This window comes from Melozone crissalis, unplaced genomic scaffold, assembly GCF_028551555.1.
Source record: "Melozone crissalis strain CALT ecotype California unplaced genomic scaffold, PUWL_Pcris_2 ptg000033l_1, whole genome shotgun sequence".
NCBI classification, from domain to species: Eukaryota; Metazoa; Chordata; class Aves; order Passeriformes; family Passerellidae; genus Melozone; species Melozone crissalis.
Window position 1 is genome coordinate 17,121,937 of NW_026535811.1, and position 25,525 is coordinate 17,147,461.

A 25,525-nucleotide genomic window follows, 5' to 3' on the forward strand; every position below is an offset into this window, starting at 1 on the left:
CACTGTGTACACAAACCACACTGCTGCTGTCACATCATTGCTCTTTTTCTGTGCATTGAGGCTTATTTAGCATCACAGTATAGTTTCTTTACCCTAACACTAGCAGGCTCTCTTCTGTGCCAAAGTGAAGAGCATCACCTGTTTATAGCTCGGCTCTTTTTAACATAATAATCATTAGTAGCATTTGGGAGTTGTAGGCTGTGTAATTGCTCTGCAAGTATATTCTTCAGGACTGAATTGCCTTTAATCTACTTAGTACCTCTTGGCTTCTTTCTTGCTTTTTACTCACTTTCTCACAGCTCTGCATAGAATCTAGAGTCACTTCTCTCCTGTAGTTTGGTAAAATGATTTGCTAATTTCTTCAGCAGGAAGTGAATTGTAGCACAGTTATTCCTGACTTTCTCTACCTGAGCAATGGTGCAACCCAAAGAAATAATGATGATTTGCTTCATCTCCTGATTCAATCTCTCCTGCTGGCAGATGTACACAGTCTGGTGATGCCTGTTCAAATCCTACTGAAACTGCTGGGACTCTGTGGGCTTCAGAACCGGTCTGATCAGGCTTGGATCTCATCTCCACTTCAGAGAGAGCACTACAGCACTGACTGGAGCAGTCTTTGGCCTCTATAGATTTCATAGGCTAGAAATGGTGTATTATTTCATCCTAGTCACCATGTATACACTAATTGGAGTTCCGTTTCTTATAAAGAGCAAGGAGGTGAAAAGACAGAATGAGTGAAGGTGGAGATGCATTGGCAGAACTGCACACGGGAATAAGCTTGAGATCTGCTAGCAGCATATCTGGTTTATAGCAATCCCTGGCTTTAATGATTTAAGTAAAGAAAGGTGAAGAAAATCCTTAGGAATCTACAAGCTGTTTGCCAGAGGTCAGCAGAAGACTAAACAGAGTGCAGTCAATAGTGCTGTGCTTGTGAGAACACAAAAATTAGAATTCTTCTTGATAAGTAGCTGTATTTGATTTCTATACTTTGATGAAAAGCATCAGCTAAACACTGAACATGGATTTTAATTTGGGTGGTATTTATTGGTGGTCAAGGTAAGCAGAAAAAAATAGCAGTGTTTTTCCTGACATCATGCCATATTGAAAAGCAAGGAAATCCTGGTTCTCCCTGTAAATAGGACTCATGGAAGTCCAAAGAGAGAATAAATATGAAAAAGGAAAAATGAGATGTCCTTCAATACAGCCACACTTTGGTTCACAAAGTTGTTTTTGAGACAGCTCAACTTTGTATAGCTCGGTACAGAACTATCTCCATGAAATGAGTCATAAAAAACAGTAAGAGAAAACAAGGCCTTTGCAGGTGTTTTGGAGGAAATGAAGAAACAAAACAACTCCAAAAATATTTAACCAAATGACATATAAATAAGATGGGGGTATATATATTTACACTTTGGTTTAGGCACTTGACAGCTAATAGGAACAAGTGAATTTGATGGACTTTCAGAAGTGCTACTACATATAAACTACAGCTAGGTTAAACAAATCCACAGTCTGGACAACAGGAAAATTCCTTTAGCCACCTAATATAACTTTTGCATAAAACCAACAAAAACAACATAAAAACCACAAAAGAGCTCTTCTGCTCCCACCAGGGAGGATCTTTAAGATCCTTTTAAAGGCTCTTATTACTGAGTATTACAACTGGTGTTCTTTGGTTTTATTGTTTTTCTGGCATTTTACTTTGCTGTGAGACTGTTTTATGGAGCATTTTGGCAGCTCCTGATAGGCAATCCTCCAGATTATTCAGTGCTCATTGGGCCAATAAGTGGTCAGCTTCTCTGAGAGACAGCACAGCAATGACAGCTCACTATCTCCTTCTGGGAATTCTAGGAAGATTGAACAGCACACGGTATTCTGAACTAATGCCAAATGCTCAACAGTCCTGTTTAGATCTACACACGCAGCAGTTTCAAAATAAATCTCCAGGGAAATGTACTACTCAGGACACAAGTATGAGACACAGATTAGCTTAGGAAACTACAACTCCTGCTTTAAAACAGCTCATTACAGGTTTGTTTGTATTTTTTATGATATGTTTTTCAGACTCAGATTAGAGCAGAACAATTAAATAGCCATTAAGTAAGTGTTTAGGCCAAATGATAGCTTTTCCTGGGAAGCTTAGAGGGAGCTCAGAAAGCATTTTGTCTGGAAAGGTGAGGAGCAGCATCCCAGTTCCGGAGAAGAGCAGGCAGACAAACAGGCGCTGCTCAGGCAGGCCAGTTTCACCTCCAGCACTGCCGGGATGTGCCCTTCAGCAGAGCTAGCAGGACCCTTTGGGTTTGTTCTGCTCATTTTCTTTCCTGCAAAGCTCCCCCTATACTGAGATGTTTCACCTGTGAAAGGAAACTGGATTCAGAGACACTACCAGGAACACCCTCCTGCACCCAGCAAATTAGGCTCCGTGTTTGAGCTGCTCCTTGCAGCAGCCTCTCTGCCCGATGAGAAGCTTCATGGGTTCTCAGTGCCACACAACAGCCACCCACAGAGGCAGACAAGGCTGCCTAAACACCACTCCCACACACTGCCAATGACAATGTCTTCACGCCTAAATAATAATAATAATAATAATAATAATAATAATAATAATAATAATAATAATAATAATACAACTACCACCACAGAAAAACAGAAAAATCAACTACTTCAGAGAACAAAATCTGGCTTAGTGTCAGAATACACTTCTTTCAAAAATAATGCTGGCAGCATTTTGTTGGCTTGTTCAGGTGGTTGTATTCCTCCTCACTTCTCAGAACCTATCCATTTCCAATGTCAATTTTGCTGCCTTCCCAGTACAAAGGCACAGTGCAGAGAGTCAGCAGTCATCCTGAATTTCAGTGAGAAGTCAAGCTGCCTGACACCATCAGGAATTATTCAATTTACAACACTGAGCCAATAGAGAACAAAGCGAACAAAAATGTGGGAAGGTGGGAGAGAACAGGATTTGTGATATCCACTGTTATCCACTGGGTTCCCTGTGCTACACTTTGACCTCCAAACATGTACACATAATTCATCAATCACTGATGTTAAAGTGCACCAGGGATGAAAGATAAATTAAATAACAGATCAACAGAATGGGATTCAGGGTATCTGCATTCTATTCATAGTAGGAGCATACATAAAAAGAGACACTCAGCTTAACAAAACAGATTTGGTGAAATCAACACAGTATCAATTAAACTGCATGTACTGACAAATGATCCCTTCACAGGTTTTCTGGAAAGTTCTTGTGATTTCTACAGCCTTCCTGTGTAACTCTAGGCAAATTATTTAACTCTTCTGTCCCTCACATCTATAAGTTATTGCACATAGTGTAGGTCCTCTTTCAGAGTGGAGGTAGTTTTTGAAAACTCCTGCAACATCCCCTAACCAATTAGTGATTAGAAAAGCAAGTAACTAGGAGTTTACTTCTGAAGAAGCAGAAGGAGAAGAAATACACAGCATAAGAACATGCACATTCCTGCTTCCCCATCTTGGCATTTGTTGCCTTACAAGGAAATGTCAGTTTAAATAACCAATTCTCATTACACTAAATACTGAAATGCCAACACTGATCATGTGGATTTCTGTTAAAAATTAATGTTTTAGCAAGAAGGCTCTGAGCTTTGGCCTTTCTAGCACTTTGCAGTTTGATATGGATTGAAGATAGCAGCTATTTTTCCATCCTCTGCCCATGTAAAGTGTAGGCAGAAAATCTGCCAGCTCTGGTAAATCAGCTGTGTAACACAATTCTTGCAGCACTGAAGTGGATAACACAGGCTTACATGGCATGTGCAGTGATTTAGCGAGCTATAAACACAGAGAACTTTTAAAGAAGGTACTCCATATCAAAGGGGGCCAAAAGTGCTGTGGCTTTTACTCCAAGGTGAATGTTTTATGATGGAACAAGAGAAGAAAGATTATTTGCAGCTTCTCAGCCCTGATAAATCAGGCACAGCCTTTGGAAAATGATTAGTCATAATACGCATGGTGCACAAAACTTAGGTTAATTGATTTGCTGCACAAGCTCAATGCTTTTATCAATAATGAACATAGTTCAGATGCTCTCCTCCCCCTGTCACACTTAACACCTCTGTTTCTGCATTTCCAGAATCCTGGGAGCAGCAAAGCAGGGAAATCATCCTGATGAGTTGCTCATGATTGCAGGTTGACTTTGCAATCTCAGCGCACAATCCATTCCACTGAGAAAAAAGATTCCCAAGACACTGCTACCATGACTGTTCTGTGACTATACTGTGGCTTATACAAGAGAGAAGTTACCTAAATGAAAACTCTAAGGGAGTAGACATTGGAAAGAAATGTTACTGGCGGGACAGGGAATTAAGGAGAGAAAAGAAGTATGGATTTTCGTCTTACGTTGTTTCTCACTCTTCATTTTCTATCTAGTCTTCTCCTCTTCACCTCATTCCCACTTGGCTGGCTGTTTCTCTTCCTCCTCCTCTTATTTTCTGTTTGCCTGACATACCTTTGTCTCACTCCCTTCTTTTTGTTTCCTCTTAAAAATATTTCATGGTGTTCCTACAAAGTTCCTGCTATGAAAGCATTCACAGTGACTTCTAAGGTATAAAATTTAACAAGGCATGCAAGTATTCTTAGGCTTGAAATATATATGACTATTAAATACATGCATCTCCCTTCTTATTTCAATTAACTCCTAAATTAATTCAGAATAGCTCAGAGCAACCTCAAACACAACTACATGGAACTGAATAATTAATAGAACCAATAAAATGCATGCCACATACAGGAGGCTAGCAGTTATTATGAACAGGTATTTGCTATTCATATCTTGAATTTCTCCTGGTTTATAACCAGAAGAAATGCAGTATATATATAGCAGTATCAGGTTTGTAGTAGTATCAGTCCCTAGAGCTCCTGCTGGATCACAGCTGAGATTTGTCATGGATAGCAGAGAAGAGGAACAGTGCCTGCAACACGGTCTGTGACTGACTTCTCTACACAGTGAAAACCACAAGCCATGCAGAGACTATAGCAGGTATGAAAGATGCTGAGCATCTTTACATAGTACTCAGAGCAGGCCCTGCATTCAGAGAAAGACACATGACAAATACAACATATGGTATATACTTAAAACAGAGTCCATTTGTTGTATGTGGATGCAAGCTTTTTTCCAGTACGCTCTGGCTTAATATTCTTCCCAGATCTTTCTCACCTGATGTTTCAGTCAACTGGATGCTAGAGGCCTTTAAAAAACATGTCAGTTCTTTTATTTAGTATAATCTTCCTATATCCAAAGTAGACAGTATGAACAGAACATTGGTTCCCTTCCAGTGCTATTGAATGATTGAGTGTGAAAGCCTCTTTTGCCTACTTTCTCTTTTTCATTTTTTTTCTTAAGGTCCTGCTTTCCAGTGTGTTTTCCCATTCGTGCGTGTAGTTTTCCCATCCTGTCAGCACTGCCAGTCACTCAGCTGCTGAGCTCCTGCCTGCTCGCTGCACTTTCTGTCACACAGGTGTGGAGAGATTTCTGATTTGACTTACAAATCCTGTGCTGCCCCTGGCAAGCTGGCTGGCTGTCATGCTGCTGCAGGCTGTTTCGAACAGCTGCTCTTTCCAAGAGCACCTCCAGCTTAACTTTCCCGCTTTAGTTTTCATCCTTTCCACACCAAAAGGCACTGGCAACGGAACCATGCAGAAACAATGACTGTACCATTAAACTATTTTAGATTCTTGCTCGCTGAGAAATTACCTGCATGTCCTAGTTTATCACTCAGTCATTTTCAACTGTGCATTTACTGTTCAAGCACTATATCCATATGACTTCTAGATTACCTACCAGCTGATGTTTCCTAGTTCATCTTGGCTATGATTTTTTTAGTGTTGTTATGTTTTCTGTTTTCTTTTTAAAATATTTATGCCTGTTCTGATCAGTATTCTTAAATCTGGTACCTGTTGAAGGACAGCTTCTGCACAATACTCTTGGAATTCAATTCCAGATTTTGGCAAAATTTGAACATCTGCTCTTGTTCCTGAGTGTTGGGAGACTTTTTCTTTGAGTTTCAATTAGCTCCTGACCTACTGTATCTTCATAACTGTTGCTTTCTAGTGCATTCAATCTCAGCGGAAGCAAAGGAGCAATAGGTATTGATTACTCAACAAAATTTGGTTTTCTTGCTGAATTAAAACTAATTCAAAGTCCCAGAAAATTTTGAAACAAAAGATTTTTCTTTTGGAAGGCAAGTGAGCTAAAAAACCAAAGTAGAATGTGCAGAGACTTGGTCCCATTTTGCTGAGTGAAAGTATGATACGAATCTGAATTGGTCCCTAGGAACTCATCACAGGACTGCAATCAAATTTACTTGGCTGTATTTAACTCTGCAACTTGGGAAATACTGAAAATCTATCTTGATTTCACGTCACATAACATTTTCTCACATCCTGGTTTCTGTCTGGACTCCTCTGAGGAACAGAACTGCAGCTGCTCTCATGGATGGGATCTCTCCTGCAGTCCAGACACAGTCTTTGACAATTCTATCATATTTACACTTCCATTTTCTTACATATAAATGGAAGATTGCAGCCTCCGGTTTCAGATGCATTTAAAATTTTTGTAAGCCAAAAGTAGCATGCCTTTGTCTCCATCCTAAGCATTTAAGCTGACATTTATTGAAGGTCCTAAGTGAAAAGGTAAGGGGAAAAAAATTAACAAAATAGTACCGAGAATTTTGATACTTAAAACTCTGCTTTTGCAGTTTTATTTGGACAGGCTTAGTTTAATCTGATAGTGTTTAGTCCTTAGAGGGCAGCTACAAAGAGGGTGGAGGCTCTCTTTTTGCAAGGAGCCACAGGGAGAAAAGATAAAGAGCAATGGTTGCAAGATGCACTGACCAAGGTTTTATCGATCTTATGACTGAAGAAATACAATTTTTACAAAGAGAATGACCATTCTGTGAAACAAGCTCCCCAGGGACATAGTGGAGTCACCATCTCTGCTGATGGCTGGTTTTCAGGATGTGACCAGACAGGCCACTATTTTCATCCAGGCTCCCTTTTCCACAGAAGGCTGGAGGTCCTTTCCAACCTGGGCTGTTCTAGGATCCTGTGAGACTATCACATCTAGCCCTAAACTTTCACCTAAAACTGATTTTGTGATTCTATGATGATTCCTGCTTCCCCTTACAGCTGAACCTAAGTCAGGTTACACTTAAACTGGTTTTACACCAGTTTCATTTTACTAGTCCCAATCATCAGTCATTGGTGTACGAAAGGAGGGAGATCAGGTCTAACAGAAATTACTTTTTACTCATACCAGGTATTTTCACTTGTTGCATCTTCCCTCCAGACAAACTAAAACCTCTTTCTATTCCAGAGGAATAGAGAAAGAAAATGCAAGGTACCCTTCACACAGGCTGCTGGAGCAAAGAATCCTGGAAATGAAAGTACAGCAATTTTCATGGGTTATACACAGTTTTAAAAAGTTATACATTTCTAACAGGGCACAGTGAGATTTCAAATAGCTTTTCTATATCTATATCTCCTATATTATGTGAAAGATAATAAATTGAATGTTTTATTCTAAATGTATCATGGGAACACGTAAAGAGACAAGTTTCAATTACACTTATGTCATAATGTGTGCAGTTTTAGGAAAAGGCTTCCAAGATCACACTAAGTTTGTCCAGATAAAACTGCTGCTGTCTGAAATGCTTTCTTATTATTTTATCTATGAACTGATTTCCTTTATAAAATTTTCTTTGCATACATTCCTTTACAATCATATTAGGATTCCAATTAAAATAAGACAAATAGGATTGTTCTGTGAATAGGACACCTGCACTCAGGGTAGCCATGGTGAAGCATGTTCAGGTGGAGTAATTTAACTGGTTACATCATCATGGAAGGGCTTTCATAGTTGGGATGAGAAACTCATACTTCATAAAGTCTGGAACAGTGCTGGCAACACTTAATTATTTAAAGTCACCCTTCCACATGAATTTAAATATGAAGAGATGATTGTGCTTTCAGTAGAAAAACACCTCTGTCCTCTAAAATGCTTTGCAGAAATTCTGAGTCACAATAACCTTCTTGTCCACAGTCCCACAAGGGATCAGCACCAGAGATGGGAATAAAGAATCCCAACTGTAACACCTCCTCCAGTGACTCGGCACAGCGCTTCCTCCCAGGGAGTCCTAACACATTATTCTACCACTACAAAATTGCACTGAACTAAGAAAAAACATGAAGAATAAAAATAAATCATGGAAAATAGGAAGGAAAAAAATTGAACAAAGATGGCTTTGTAATCCTCAGAAGAAACTCAGTAGTTTGATGACCAATGGACTCCTATGCTACTACTGCAAAATTAACAAGGGTTTAACACATAATCAAGTTTAACAAGTTTCAGTGTATCAGCAAAAGCATGCTAAACCATTCCACAGGCTTGCTTAGCAAGTGCAAGACAACGTGGCTTAGTACATTTCCTTTCCCTATGGGTCTAAACCTACACTTTTAGTACAGAAAGAGACAAGCTGGTTTTGAGAATCTTGTTAAGTTTTGGTAGCTTGACTTTATGTCAAGTCCCTTAACTCTGCTAAAGCTAATGGGATAAGAGGAGGTGAAAAAGGATTTCCTTGCTAAGCAGTGTTTTAACAGACTTGAAAGTGACAGTGACAACTGTGTAAAAAGCTTTTTCACCACTTGATGAGACCACCATGATTTCAGCCTTCTATAGCCTGGTACTTCTCCACCTCTTCTCATCTCCACATGTAATTGCCACTCCTAATTCACCTGCCTTTTCAGCCTACTTGGTACTTGCTATATAAAACCATTGCAGTGAATGATGAGCAGACATAAGACATAGTTATTAATATAACTATGCCAGATGTAGACATCCAAGGGCTGGAATACAAGGGGCTGAAGTATTCCTAGCCACAGAGCTCCTGAAGTATGTTCCTTCTAGGCAAAAACCCTTTGTGCTTTAGGAGACTTGCCCCTGGGGGTGGGGCTCAGCTGGGAATTTGGGTTGGTGAGGCAGTTTGCAGCCAGGGCTCCTGCCCACAACACCTTATGTAGTTGTAACACAAATGGGATGTACCCAAGCCTTCGCTGAGTTTACTCTGAGCTTCAGTGGAGATACAGGCACTCTGTCTATTTTGTCTAACTACAGGCACAAGTCTACTTTAATCCTTTTTAAGCCAAATTTAGATTTTTCACCAGCTTTCCTAAATTAGGACTTTAAGGATCTGCCCCAAGGCTTTGTTGAATTAGAGGTTTTGGTTTATCATCAAATTCAGTTCAAACGTGCTGTAACCCACTAACCTGACTCGGTCACAGCTAGTGTACGATAGAGATCTCTACATCTATTAAACACATGCTCCCTCTGGAGCTGGAGATGATACAGTCAGTAACAGCTGTTTTATTCAGGTTGCTCTTTAAGTCATGAGGAAACACACACAACCTTGTCTCTGGTATGATTCCCAGTGTTCATACCCACTCATGCAATTAAGATATACAAAGATAAACAACTGATAAGTTCTCCATAACTTCTACAATCTATTCTCCCTACCATTCTCTCTCCCTGTTCTTGCCATCATTATTGCGAGTAAACTAGCACTGAAATCTGACTCAGCAAAGCAAAATTCAGTTTTATGCGAAAACAAATGAAGTAAGTAGTACTGGGCATAGCATCCTCCCAAAAGATATTGGGACTAAATATAAGAAATCAGTAGGCCTGTAACAAAGACAGTGAAGCAATGCAAATGCTGGGACACCAGGGTTTGCTCTGACTTTAATGTCAGCTTGGCCTCCCACTAGTATAAAATTATTATTATTATATAAAATATAATAATAATAATTAAAAATCCACAGGATTATTTCTCTGTGGATCATTAATCCTTTTTGTCTACAAGAGATAATAACAATTCTGGATGACAAGCCAACCTGTCATTTGAGAAACAAGAACAAAAACCCCCATCATGAGCTGCAATATGCTTTTAACCACAACTTGTAAGTAGGAGCACAGTGACACAAAACACCCCAAAAACACTGGGACAAGCACAGAGCATCTCTGGAAGTGGAGAAAATTCACAGAGCAGCCTACAATTTTAAGGAGGATCTCTCTTATTGGAAGACACCATTCTTTTGCCTGCTAAGTGCAAAAAGGGATGTATTCCTTCCTCTGCTCAACTCTCAACATCCAAAGCCCTTTTTAAACTCTGAAACCATCCCATGACTTGAATGTGCTGGTGAGATCCAAGCAGGTGATCAGTACCAGCTCTGCTGGTGCCTGAGACGGGTGAGCTGGGCCTGCAGACAAGGCATCCTTAGGCTTTGTGCTGCTCCCCTGCTTCTGAACACATCCCAACTCCAATCATCTCCTAAGCACCTTGCAATGCTTCTGCCTTTTTTCCCAAGGCATTTGAAAACAGGAGGGGAAAGGTGGCAGCAAACTGCATGAAGACCCTTGTGGCCGATGGTTTGAGACTAGCTGAGTCTTCAGAGACTATAGGTAATGTTCAGGACACCACCATTCTGTGACTGCACATGCATTTTACAGAGATAGAAATGCACCCACTCTGCAATGAATGGATCTTATTATGCACAAAGTCAACAAACTTGCTAAAGGGCTTTGGCAAGTCAGTTCCTTCGTGTTTGGATTGCAGCGCTGGCTGCATGGGGTGCCTTTGTCCACTCCAGCCCTGTTTACCAACAGAGGCACAGTCACAATATAGCCCTGGCACCATTCTGGATAAATACATTGATGTGTATTTTTGTGTTCCAACAGTTTCAGTAGCAGCGCTTACAAGTGAGAGCTACGAAAAGAAGTAAACACAAATATTAAAAAAAATTTGCTTTCCCACCATGCATGTTTACTGTTTGCAGTTCAGGCACCTCTGGCAAGTGAGAACGATCATTTCATCTCAGTTCCTTCCTCTAGCATACCCACCTGATGTATTTCTGTTAGGGGATCATGACACTGCAGTGTAATGTTTGCTGTTATTGTAAACTGACACTTTACTTTTGAAAAGCTGCAAACCATTTGTTCATAAAACACACTGCAATTCCCACTCGTTTATTTAGTAGTTTGCTTGGGTTTTTTTAGATCTAAAACAATTTGAAGATATTGCTTCAAATTAAACATCCATATCTTATATGACATTTTCTTTGTAGACAAGTTAACACAAATATATTTTCCATGCATATTTATTATATGCCCACAGCAGTCAGTAATCAAATCCACTCCCCTAGTCTTTCTGACAAACTAGTAATCCTCATTGCCATAAAAGCACACCCTTTTCCTGCCATGAAACTATTCCTTAGAATAAACTTTTGCCTTTAGAGTCTCATTTTTCATTTATTTCATTAGTTTCCATCTCAGATAACTAGATTCTTTTTTTATTACAGCTGGGAATTTTTATAATGTGCAAATTGAAATAATGGTTGTAGCGCAGTACTCTGCAAGTGCTTTTCATTAAGCCTCCAGCAACTATTGCTTGCTCTGTTGGATATCTCTGTGTCAGGGTTACTTTATGGTGGACAGAAATCTGGACAATTTAAAGAATGACAAAAAAACCTACCTCAAACATGCACTGGTTCTTGTAGCTTAATTGCATATTCTTATCATAATCAAAATACTTAAAACTTAATAATCATGCTAAAAACTGGACCTGTCCATAGTTATATATATTCCACAGTTATATATATTCCATAGTTTCATGATTCTGAAAGTCAAAATCACTACTTGTCATTACAATTCTGTTTAAGCAGACACACAGTGCCAGAAACACATCTACATTTCTGAGATGCTACGTTGTGGCAAAACAACAATGTTTTGCTTTCTTATCAACAGAATGACTAAACTCATACTCTGTATTCAAGCATGATTTTCTGGTTAGTATTAGTCTCTTAAAATAGCTCAGAAGCATTTGTGTGGCCTTTTGAAATTTACAGCACTCCTGATCACCAGTCTCATCTTGCTACTTTGTCATTCTGTATTGCTTATTGGTAAATGAGTTTGCTAGCATATCTTCCCACTGCTTCCAGGGTCACAGAAGCCTGAATGAACACTGAGAGAATCCACTTAATTGCAAGGATTTATGACTATGTTGTTTTCTTTTCTCCCTTTCCACTCAAACTTGTCTTCCATGTCTGACATCCATAGAAAAGGGAAAGCTGCTTATTCTAGTCCAAAACAGCAGCAGACAAGGATCACAGTTCTTTAGGGATTCCTTGTTTCTACTGCTAGTGCATAGGCAACAGAGAAACCAATTTTTAATCCACCCAAGGACAGGGTACTGTACCACAGAAAAATCCAGCGCCAATATAGTATCAGCCACGATCAGTCTGCAATGATATAATGAGCTACACAACTGGCAAAAACCCCCACAAGCTGTGTAACTTACAGAAGTAACAAGCTGCTTGTTTGGATTTAAGATACCATGCTTTCTAAGGTGAAACACAGGCGTACCATTATCCAATAAACAGATTTTTAAGTTCTGGAAACTCAGAACCAGAAAGTTACTATTTGAAAATCTGTCTCTGCCTACACAAAGAGTCTGCTGTGTGAACCAAGTATAATTTGTATGTCAAACCAAAGCCTGTCTCTTTGTCTTATTTATGGCTCTGCTACAAGTTTGGCTAGCAGAGGAATCAATCAAATCCAACCAACCAGTAAAATGATTTTGGGAACTGTGGAGGTTTAAAAACAAAAAACCCAACAAACCCCAAACTATTTCAGCTTTTCTGAGCATGGTTATTCTAAACAGCACATTTTACCCACTGAAAACTTACCAATGGAGCGATGAATGCAGGTGTGCTGGTTATCACTCAGAAAAAAGCCCTCCTTGCACTGACATTCGTAGCTGCCCATAGTATTCACACAAATTTGCTGGCACCCTCCATTGTTATCCAGACACTCATCAACATCTAGAAGACAGAAGGAAAAAGAAATTCAGGGTAATGCACAGATTCAGAATACAAATCTAGAAGAGTGAGGAACACACAAAAAGGCACGCTGTAAAATAAGCTAATGAAGATTACTCAAATTAGTTAATCCAAATTAATCCCTCTAATTATTTTTTCTGTATCCTAGGGTTGAAGTTGACATGAAAAAAAAACAAAACAAAACCCCAAACAGTGGGGAGAGGAATCTCCCTAAGTCTTCATGTATTCTGAGCTGCAAATTGATTTCCAGAGCACAATGAACATGAATAACCTAAAAAGGCTGTGACCCCATCTGCCAAGTGTGCTGTTGCACTCTGTCATTCCCACTCCACTTGGAAAGACATACTTCAGGTCTACAGTAACTTCTAGCAGGGATAGCAGGCAAACACAAAGGGCATTACTGGGTGAAAAGAGTCTTTATAGAGTTCTGGTCTTGAACAGAACAGCATGTTTCAATTACTGGAGTCATAACCCCCTACTTTGTCAGTTTGTTTAATGTTGTTTAGTGAAAAGAAGGCTTCTTAAATCTAAATGTTCTGTGTCTATATTGTCATTTTAATAAGCAAATATATTAAACCACAAAGGCAGCATTAGCTACTGGCTGTTTGAGGGCCTATGCTCCATCACTTCTCTTTGGCGTAACTGTTTTTAGGCTGTAGTGTTTAACAGACACCTATGTATCAGCACTGCCACTACTAGGTATCTGACCCACATTCAACTTTGCAATTTTCCTGTTTTGCTCATGAAAATGAGTCATGTCTATTTTTTGCTTTTTTTCTTGCCACCTGAAAATTCCATGCTTTCTTTTTTTATGAAGACCCTTCAGCCAGTTAAGATGTTTCACAGTATGTGCCAACATGTCGGCAATGGAGTTGGTGTGTGTTTTGCTTTCATTTTATTTTTGGAAAGGGCAAAAAAACCACAACAAAGCTAAATTATCCACAACACTCCAAACCTCAGAAAAGCTGGCATAGCTCCTGCAGAAATTAATTCCACCAGGAGTGGCCACAACACAGTAAGGTAAACCCAAGCTGCTCTTGATGGTACTGTTGCAAGCAAGGCCAACTCCAGGCAGCTCTGAATGCAGGGCTGGCCATGAGCTCCAGCTCAGCTATTGCTGTTGTGCTGCCTTCATGTGACAGCAGTTGTAGCTCTTTGTCACAGAGAAAAAAGCTCTGGGGTAATTTACAGCAGCACCCAGGGAAACTAGGCAGTCTCATTCTGTCTTGAACTACAATGTAAGTGTGTAGACAGTTCTCCTTTTTTTTTATTTACCAGGAAATATTAAGTGCTATTGACAAATTTTCTGTATCAAAATCCTCCCAGCCCTCAGTTCTTCCTCTTTTCCAGATGTGAACATTGTCACGACCCAATCGGAGATTTTGGGAGTGTGGAGGAAAAGGGAAAGTGAAGACTTTCCTTGCCTACTCCTGCACAAGAAGGAAAATAATCTTGGTTAGACCCTTCCTCTGTCAGTCAGCAGGCCTTGCTGCCCTATCAGTGCCAACTCAAACTTGCTCCTTCAGAACAGCAGCCTGGAATCTAGATTCTCCTTTTTGGAAAATTAGCTGAGCACTTACTGAAGGAAAGTCTCAGTTGGTACATGCACAAACCTCAAATTATGCTACAAAGTATGTGGTCTTCCCAGAGCTCTGTTTATGGTATCACAAAGTAACTCAAACAGTTGCCTTTCAACTCTCATGAATACTCTGAAACGAATGCATTGATTTGTAAACATTTTTTTTCTGCTCTTGATAGCAAATGCTAATCACTTACCATTTCCATAATGAGATCAATTTATCACCAAGCCCTAAATCCATATGCTAGAATAAAATTATTACAATCAAAACTCTTTAAAAGGATTTTCTATGAGGAATTTCTTCCAATTGTGTTCAATTGCTACTCTCCAAATTATTTTAGTACGTGTTGATGAAGGACTTGAAGAAAGCAAACAGGTGGGATCTAGGACTACTCTACACCAAACATATGCCTTGCAATGGATCTTGGCCTGATGGTGGAGGATTTACATGTTCTCAGGTCTCAATCCTGAGACTGGGTTAGGCTTTTTGTAGCACTTTGTATTACTGCAGTCTTAAAGGGCAGTATTGCTTACTATTCATCACACCAAGCAATCTATTGAACATGGATGCCTGGAAAATATTTACTGAATTCTTCACTTGGTAAACTTTCTTTCCAATAAAGTCACTTCATGATCAACCTATCAGTTTGTTAATAATGCAGTTGAGAGAACAGCATAAAATAGATTTCTGAAGTTATGCAAGAGAACTCCATTGACTCCAAGAAGCTCAAGCTTTGGTAGATCTAGCAGAGTAATTCCTTAATGTCTCTGAATTTTTTCAAATCTCACAAATGAAACACCTGCCAAGGGCCTATTTCTTTTTTTCATTGTCCAATTCTTATTCAGTGCAGCTCAATTCATCCACCTGAAAGTGGAAACATTGGTAGTTCAACATGGATGAGACTGAATTTAGGACCAGATTTTCTAGCAATTAAGTTCTACATAAACACCAAAATAAGTAGTCAGATTTTCAACAAAGCTTTTTTTAGCTCCAGTTTTGCTGCCTCTCTACATGTCAAACATGGCTGTTGACTGTTTTGAAAAAAACTGAGAGTAGATTCTCAGGAGCTTTTAATTGGTGCCAACTCGGTGTGACAGTTTATACCTGTACCCCAGGGCCTAACTCTGGAGATTTGAAAAAAGTCACTTATGGCATAAAAGTGACTCAAACACCTACTCTAAGCCCCAACTAAACCCATATTAAAAACTTTTAAATTTATTAAGCACAAATACAAAGCTTACTTGGTTTATTACTCTATTCTTAATGAAACAGAATTTTTCTCTTCTTTTGAGCAATAGACAGGCCTTCTTTCATAAACTTTTACACAAAATCAGGTACCACTGATCATTCAGGATTGTCAGGAGACAATAATTCAGATTGTCTCTGAGGATGGCAGCCTCAAGGTAGAAGGAGCAAGCCTCCATTCCTTTAAACTGGTGTGTGGAAAGTCAAATCCATTTCCCATCCTCCTTATATGACAAAAGTTTCAGCTTGGTCTCCCCACCTGATAGTGTGCTGGCTCCTAAAGTACATTATCCAGTGCTCACAGGAGAGCTGAGTCCCAAACCCCAACTGATGCAGGAAGATTTCACCAAGTCTTTACAATCCAAACCCACTAAAGAATGTTAAATTATTCTCACCTGAGCTGAGCTCAGATGGTTATTCCACATGGCTACTCCCACCCTCATCCTCAAAAAGAGGATGAAGAACTAGTAGAGAGTGAATACACATCCTTAAGCCATCCTCTGTAATGCTCATCAAAAAGAACTGTCCTGTGATTCTGTTTGCCAAAGCCAACTGCTGCTGGAAGCACCTAGAAATAGCTCAGTTTCCACAGCTTTTAGCTGCTCCTTAGCAGCACAAATAAACAGCTCCGATCACCACCAGCACAAAAGCAAGAATTGCTGCTGCAGAATTTAGACCAGGGACAAAGCTATGTTCACAGGGACAGGAGCCCCTGGACTTCAGAGGGGCCAGTCCTCATCAAGGACAACCAGGACCAGGGCAAGAGCCAGCTCAGGGAAAGCTGGGAAAGGAGAAGGATCTTTCAGCAGAGACAGAGAGATAACAGCTGCATAAATGCATACATATGTAGCTATATCTATATCTCGATATCAGAAGCATTATGCAAATGAATGCAGATTTCAATTTGCATAAGACCTCTAGCTTTTTGGCCCACTGCCTTCATATAATCAAACTCGTGTTCTGTACCTTAGTAAGATGAGATCCTCTGGAGAGTGGTAGTGTGGAACAGTATCAAAGGGTAGGAAATATTACAGTTGATAAAGATGAATGTTTTATGTATTAAATAAACAAATGTTTTCAGTTTCTCATTTAATTTATCTGATGAATTTTTCAAATTAACTTCACTGGTGTTTCACCCTGATCTGGCACAGAGCTTCCTGCAGTGTTTGGCCTGAAGAAGCTCTTTCAGCAGAGTGTCCTGTTTGGATACCATGGAGGGAGAAAGGTCTGCTAAGGGTACCTGAAACCAAAACCACGAGCAGGAAGACACACAAGTGGAAACACTACACAGAGTCAATGCCAGGAACAGTATGTCCACTGTTTTCTTCCTCCCCTGATCTTCTCTTCCTTCCTTCTGACATTTTTATGTCAGCATTTTCATGAACATTTAAGACCCTCAGAAATCTGAGTCTTCAAAATCACCAAAGCATTTGGGAACCATAGTAAAATGTACTTCCTGTTGCACCAAGACTTTCAAAAACAGGATTTTGACTCATGATCTAAGGAGGTGATCCTGCTTTTTTTTTTTCCTCTAAGTGACTCTTAGAAACTTTTGGAAGATATCTCTAAGATGCCTATTTAACCAGCGCAGAACATCATGACAGAGAGATGAAGAACTGATAGCAATACTGCGGACTTGACACAAATGTTAGCAACAAAACACCACTTGGGATATTTTGCATTTGTAAGGGAAAAGATTAGCAACCATAGGCTTGGAAAATGTAAGTGCCTGATTCTGGAATTTTAAAATCATTATATCCTGAATATTTCTAGTCAGAAAGCTGGCTGAAAAGTCTAAATAAAATTTTAAAAAATCACAGTGTTGGATTTAATACAGTCATAATTATACCAAAGTCCCACCTAGCCCAGCATCTCTGACACTGTCCTTGTAGCTGATATTCAGGAGAAGACTGTAAAGATGGGACAATACCACTGCAGACATGTTCTCCCAGGTTTCAGCACCACACACCTATCAACTCCTAAATCACTTCCTAGACTATTGTCCTGCTGGGTCTTTCCTGTGTGATTTCTCTAATCTCCAATGAGCCCAACATCATGGTGCAATCACTTCTGCAATTCAATTATGAGATTTAATTTTATTATAAGTTTTGTAAAAATGACATACTTTTGTTTATTTCTAAAATGCTACTTCATATTCTGGATGAATGCCCTCAGATTCCACTATTGTGAGAAAGAGTAAATATTCATTCACTACTTGCTTTTTCTGCATTTTTCTTCATCTTACAAATCCTCCCTATCCTCGTAGTGTCTCTCTCATCTATTCTGAACCCTGAAGCACAGCAATACACAAATAAGATAATCACAGAAACAATTCAAATGACTTCAGTATATCATGTTTAAAACAAAATGTGCTCATTTCTGTGAGTTAACCTTTAATGACAGCAGAATTTGGAACACACTCTTCTCACTTCTCTAATCCTCCAAGTACCGTGATGCTCTGTTGGAGTGGGTGTCTTGGAAGATGGGATCTCAAGATACCCATGTGAGCCCAAAGAGCAAATCTGGCATGTAGGAGTGGTATCAGATCAGAGGCTGCAGGCAGGTGCTCCTGCTGGAATGCTCCTACAAGCAGTGACACGCTGTGAAGGTAGGGAGGGTGATCCCTTGCAGCAGCTGAGGGGGCCATGGAAACAAGAATCACTGCTAATTGGAAGAGCTGCCAAACCATCTTCCTTAGACTGACTTCATATGAGCATGCAGGGAGAAGTATAGAGGCAAGAGACATTGCTACTTATGTACACAGCATTTGTATCTCCAGCAGATCTGAAATCAGACTTCATCAAAAATTTAAAAGCTGGGCCTGAATTCTCTGTTATTTGCACAAGGCTAGATTCTACTTTTGTCCCCTCCTTTCAGAAACTGAAAAATCTGGTGAAGAAAAGGAGAAAGAGCACCACAGCCCTGAATTCAATGCTTCATTCACTCCCACAGTTGCAAAAATACCCACTAGAGCCCTTGGTGAGAAAAGATGCACTTACAGAAGAGGAATCCTACAGTAGTCAATGTTTACTGAACTAGACATAAAAAACACCTCCCAAACCAACAAAAAGTGTGCAAAACTACCTGTCCCCAAGAAATAAAGCACATTTTGCAGATGGGAGACATAAAGAAACAATCACAAGAATGTTCTTGGGTGATGAATACTACAATCATTTTAAAGTCATTGATGAATTAATTGATCTCTAGAAGCACTCTTTTGATATGTACAAGGATAGAACACTTAAAGTGATGGCTGCATCTGTCCTGGAGAATTCAGTCTTTTAATGGGTTGCAATCACCTATCCACTCCCACTCAGCACCCACTGACTGGGCATCTTGTTTGCCTGCACAACTTGAAAAGGATGCTTCAAATCTTTTCTGTAATTATTTTCTGACACACAGTGGAATGTCTTAAATTTCACAGTAGGCAAACACGGTGTAAAAGCAGCTGCAAGAGACTTCTTTGCTCTGTACAGCCTAGGAAACACACACGTAACTCCCAGTTTAACTCTGCTGCCCACTTGCTGAGCTGAAGGTAACAGCCCCATGGATATTGTGTGGATGTTGCATCAAGTTCAACTCCCTTGATGTTGTTTGTCCTTTCTTAAACAACTGGGCACCACTCTCTCTCTCCTCTTAAGACACCAAAACCATTTTCACAGCTTTTAGCATTTCCAAAATGAACATACAAGTCCCTGAATGTAACAGTTGTAGCTTCTATGCTTTCACAGGTGGCCTCCTGACAACAGTGCCTAAACTCAACAAAGTTCCTGCTCAATTATTTGTTCATGTTATCCACTCTTTTGATTCAGGCTTCAAGACAATTGTGTGTGAATTTGATCACACTTCTTTTCATCTGTGCCACTTTCCAGGGAATGCCAGCAGCCTCCAGCTAGGCATGAAGCTCTTCTGTGACGCACACACATCCACAGCTCCATTAGTGTAAGTTTGCAGTTCCCATGGACATCTAGTTGTTATGAGTAGAAAAGTTGTCCATTTTTTTAAAGGTTGCAAAGTTAACAGGTTAAACCAATTGCTGCTAAGTGGGAGCTTTAACTATTTGTTGTTAATAATTTCATGTTGTAATCACCTATGGTTAATAGTTTTTCTTTAATTACCTGTTGTTGATAGTTAGAAATCCCTCTTTGTTGAGTATCACCCTGCTGTTTCATGGAAAATGGCATCCGGGGCTGTGAGAAGGGGGTGACATCGGGCTGGTATGCAAATGTGGAAACACTTCACCAAATCTAGCAGGAAAAACCCCTAAAACAATGAGCCACCATGGAATTAAGAGATCTAAGTGATGTCTAGAGGTGAAGAATGGAATCCAGTGTCTGCTAAGACCCCTTTTACCTTTCACCCTAACCTAAAAAGGTGTTGGCTAGAAAGAGGACCTTGAATGTCTAACTGAAAAACTTAGAATCTCCTGGTGCTCTTGTGAGGATGGAAGCCCCAGCTCTGCCTGCATACCAGTGGCCACAACTGCACTTGCTCTTCCTCCTCCTCCTCTGAGTCGCTCCTGGGAGGAGTGGCAGCGTGAGCACGACCCGTCGGTTCTCCCCACCTAAGCTGATTTTTAATAAAGGCATTAAAAAGGAGAAAGATCTCCTGCCCTATTTATTTCATAGTTATAAGTAGGCACTCCAAGTGGCAAATGCTGGATTAACATTACTCCATAAACTAGTAGAGGGAAGCTAATTACAGATACAAACAAGCAGCAGTCCAGATCAAATGAAGGAAAAATTTGAGATAAGTAAATTATTTAGTCTATTATCATATGCCCCCTTGTCTTTTTCCTCAGCATCATTAACTGCTGCAGGCTGAACTGAACTATCCTTCTTCCAGGATAATTACTGCTTTTACATTTACTTATAGACCCTACCAAGATTAGAAAAATCTGGTTTGGGTTATCTTAAAACTGCTTGTTGTTGTTCTTGTTATATTGTTATTATTGTCTCAATAATGAAAAAGGATTTTTTCTTTTGGGGTAAACAAACCATGAAACTTGACATGGAAAGTGAGACAGTATCTCCATCCCAAGTTGGTAAGATTTTCCAGGTCTATAGCACTTGCCTTCTGAGCTCCAGTAGAAGGAGCCTAGAAAATGCCTAGATTAAAGATTTTTGTTGTTATCTGCCAGTAACACAGTTAGGGGCCTCTCTAGAGTCAGATGAGTGATTTTAACCTCAACACTGCAGCACCCAGTAGGCCATGAAGTCATTCTCATGCTCTATATGGACAATACTTGAGGTCCATGAAAAGTGGAAGAAATGGGAGAGTCTCAAGCACAACTTTCAATACTGTGTAATGAGAACTATAGCAGGAGTAGAAAAAGATTGGCTTATTCAGGTGAATTGGCTTAGTCAGACACATATCTACTCATTAAACTTTTGGGGAACAGAAAAATGATGAAATCCTTCCTGTAGGTCATATCAAAACAATTACATTTTCCTGAAAGTAACTCCATTGGTGAAAACTGTTTTATAAACACAGCCTCAGTTTCTGAATACTTTCAGAGAATGAATGCTTCCTTTGGCACAAAATGTTTGGGCAAATGGGCATTTTTGCCACCTGAGAAATGAGTTCAGCATTTCCACTCTCCTAAACATAAGCAACACAAATCACAGTATTTAGAAAAAATATGTTCTCTGATTTTTCTGGACAGAAATACTTGGAACATATTTAAGATTTTACAGCAAACAGTAATTATTTTTTTAATATTAAATGGCAACACTAGCTTGCTACTCAACCCAGCTGTTCTATATCACACAGTACAGAGCTGAACTGGTTGGCTGGGGTTTTTTTGACTACCTGAGTTTAAGAAAACAGTTGGACCCCTGTGCACCAGCTAAGCAGCAGCCACCCATTAGAACATGTAAGCTACAGTAAGTTGTGTTAGTACTAAGCAACTCAACAGATGGACACATCAGCCACATTCACCTCTTATAAAGAGAGACCAACATTGCCCTGAGCTGGAAATTAGCAATGAAAAGCAACAGCAGTCAAAAAACCTGACTTCAGGAATATCATATTTATGAGAAGGCAAGAATTTAGAAAGTTTGGAGCTGGCTTGGTAGTGTACAGCCAACACAAACAAAGAACCCAAAATAAATCAAAACAAACAACCACCTTAACTCCACCTTCCCTGTAAAATTCACCAGACCTGCATATTCTTTTTGCTAGCACTCGGGAACACATGAATGGATTTCTCTAACAGCTATATAACACTGTGTAATTTTTTAAGGAAAAACCTTAAGAATTCTGGAGATCATCCAACCTCTCTGCTCAGGCAGGGTCATCCTCGAACATATTACTCAGGATTGTGTCCACATGGCTTTTGAGGGTCTTCCATGGGAAGGAGACTCCACATCCTCTCTGGGCTGCCAGCGCTCAGTTGCCTGCATAGTAAAGAAGTTTCTCCTGATGTTCCTCATGGAACACTTCCTGAGTTTCAGTTTCTGCCCATTGACTCTCATCCTGCTGTTTGGCTTCACTGAGAAGAACCTGGCTCCCAGCTCTTGTCAGGACACCCTCCATGCAGATACTGACAGACATTGGTAAGATCCTCTTTTGGTCGTCTCTTCTCCAGACTAAACAGGCCCAGGTCTCTCAGCCTCTCTTCATATAAGAGATTTCTAGTATCCTGATCATCTCCACAGCCCTCTGCTGGACCCAATCCAACAGATTCTTGCATGTAAATTAATCTGTAAATTACAGGAAAAATGCAGAGCTTTCTACAGGCATTCCACTGAAAGCTTTCTTACCTTTTACTCTGAGATACCTAATATTGGTTGTACAGAACCTTAAATCAGAGGGGAAACTATTTACATGTTAAGGCAAATGGACTGACCATCTACTGACAAATTCTGCAACTTGAAAGCCCTGAGGTCCCACTCAAACAGTCTGTGTGAAATGATGAAGTGGACACTTGCTGGAATCTACTCAAAGCAAATCTCAGTCCTTGCCTGGGGTATTCATGTAATTTCAGAGCACAAGAATGAGTTCTCACATTCTTTCAATGTGCAGTCATTAACAGCCTGAGCCTGTGGTCCACTCAGGTTTTATAGACTAGAGGAGATCTTCAAGTTATTTTTAAAGTGACTAAAACCAAGTCTCTTAGACTTCCCTAACATGTTCATACAGGAAGTTTGGGAGTTTTTTGTAAGTACTGAACAGCATTTGGTGACATATAGCCACTCTCAGGCCTATTTAAGAAAGCACTGCAGTTGTACAGGCAGCAAGATACCATGATTTGTACCTGTTGTGCACATAGAAATTTTGATGCACTGGGACCAGAGTGCTTAGCATCTTATTTAACAAGCCCTATATATGATTGGTCGCACACTACAAATCCAACCCCCCTAAATCCTTAATCAGGTCCAGAACCCTTTCATTGGTGTCATACTCATAATTTTTCTGTAATTTCTGAATAATTTCAGAAGCAATTTCTTAATTAAGCCTTCAAAATAACAACATAAATAATTAAATAGTTTCTCTACTTTTTCAAACATTATTGCACCAAACTATGGCACAATTTATGTAACAAAATATATTTTCATTACAGAAACATAGAACAGATGGGGTTGGCAGGAACCCCTAGAGATCATCTAGCCCAATACCCCTAGAGCAGGTTGCACAGGATTATGTCCAGGTAGGTTTTGAATCTCTCCAGAGAAGGAGACTTCACAGCCTCTCTGGGAAGCCAGTTCCAGTGCTCTGTCACTCTCACAGTAAAGAAGTTTTTCCTTATATTCAGAAGGAGACTTCATGTGTTTCAGTTTGTGCCCCTTGTCCTTGAAGATATTTGTGTGCATTTATAAGATCCTCTCTCAGTCATGTCTTCCCCCATTTGGCTCCTCACAGGAGAGATGTTCGAGTCCCCTCATCATCTATACAGCCCTTTGCTGGCCCCACTCCAGGAGCTCCATGTCTCTCCTGTCCTGAGGAGCCCAGAGCTGGAGATGGCTCTCCAGATGTGCCTCCCAGGGCCGGGCAGATCACTCCCTGAGCTGCTGACAATGCTCTTCCTGATGCTCCCCAGGATTCCACTGGGGATTCCACCTCCTTGCCCTCAGGACACTGCTGGCTTGGGAACATTTCACTGTCCACCAGGACCCCCAGGTCCTTCTCCTCAGAGCTGCTCTCCAGCAGATCACCCCAGCCTGTCCGGGTACCTGGGGTTGTTCCTGCCCAGGTGAAGGACCCTGACCTTGCCTTCGCTGAACTTTGTTGGGTTCCTCTCTGCCCAGTTCCCCAGCCTGCCTGGGTTTCACAGAATGACAGCACCTTCTGGTGTGCCAGGGCACTCCTTCCTGTTTTGTATCATCAGCAAATGTGCTGATACATCTCCCCTTCACCCAGGGCCTGATGAGTAAGTGGAACAATACTGGGGCCAGTCCTGACCCCCGGGGACACCACTGGGTACAGGCCTCCAGCCAGGCCTGGCACTGCTGCTCTGCTGTTCAGGCAGTTCTCAAAGCCCCTCAGAGCCCAGTTAGCCAACCTGCCCTCCCTGAGCTCACCCACAAGGATCTTGTGGGGGAAAGTGTCAAAAGCCTTTGAGAAGTCAAGGCAGAGAACACCCATTGCTCTGCCTCATCTCCAGCCCATCATTCCATCACAGCAGGCTATCCAACTAGTCAAGTGTGATTTCCCCTTGGAGAAAGCATGATATAAACAAAGGGATCACCCTCAGCAGCTTTGCAGATGGCACCAAGCTGAGGGTGCAGTGACAATCCAAAGGGACTTGGACAAGCTCGAGCCCTGGCCCATGGGAATCTCATGAGGTTTAACCAGACCAAGTGCTGGTGCTGGCCCTGTCTTGGGCACATCCCTGTGTGTGATGGATCCAGGCTGGGGATGAGCAGAGGGAGCAGCCCTGGCAGAAGAACCTGGGGGCTGTGGGTGAGAGCTGGCCCTGCCCCAACCCAGAGCCCCCCTGTGCTGGGCTGCACCCAGAGCCCCAGGGCAGCAGGGCAGGGGGGATTCTGCCCCTCTGCCCCTCTCTGCTTAGCCCCCCTGCAGGGCTGCATCCAGCCCTGGGCCCAGCACAGCAAGGACAGGGAGCTGCTGGAGCCAGGCCAGAGCAGGGACACCAAGGGGATCAGAGGGATGGAGCAGCTCTGCTGGGAGGAAAGGCTGAGGGAATTGGGATGGTGCAGCCTGGAGAAGAGAAGGGTGCAGGAAAAACTCATTGTGCCCTTCCAGTAGCTGACGTGAGCCTACAAGAAAGTGAGAGAAGGGCTTTTTACAAGCACATGCAGTGACAGGACAACGGAAAATGGCTTTAAGCTACAGGAGGGTAGGTTTAGATTTGAAATTAGGAAGAAACACTTCCTTGTGAGGGTGGAGAGGTCCTGGCACAGGGTGCCCAGAGAAGCTGTGGCTGCCTAATCCCTACAAGTGTCCAAGGCCAGGTTGGACGGGGCTTGGAGCAACCTGGGATAGTGGAAGATGTCCCTGCCCACGGCAGGAGGAGGAATTGAATGATCTTGAGGGTCCCTTCCAACCCAAACCATTCTGTGATTTTATGATTTTTTTCCTCCACATGCTCAGAGATAACATCCAGGATGAGCTGTTCCATCACCTTTCCAGGAATGGTGAGGCAGACCGAACTGTAGTTCCCAGGGTCTTCCTTCTTGCCCCTTTTTGAAGACTTGAGTGAATTGTTTCTAATAATTTCTTTCCACATCTTATAAGGCCTCTTAGTAATAAATTTTGCTTTAATCTCAAACATTGCAAATTCTCTAGACAATCATTCTTGTAAAAGTATGTCC

General features: G+C 40.9%; 1 protein-coding gene across 1 annotated transcript in view; it reads right to left on the reverse strand.

The window, feature by feature from the left end:
• Positions 1 to 25,525, reverse strand: part of SCUBE1 (signal peptide, CUB domain and EGF like domain containing 1) — a 187,945-nt gene that overhangs the window by 123,455 nt on the left and 38,965 nt on the right. The window contains exon 4 of the mRNA XM_054282072.1: positions 12,772 to 12,906. Coding sequence (XP_054138047.1) covers positions 12,772 to 12,906 — 135 coding nt within the window. The remainder of the gene's footprint in view (positions 1 to 12,771; positions 12,907 to 25,525) is intronic.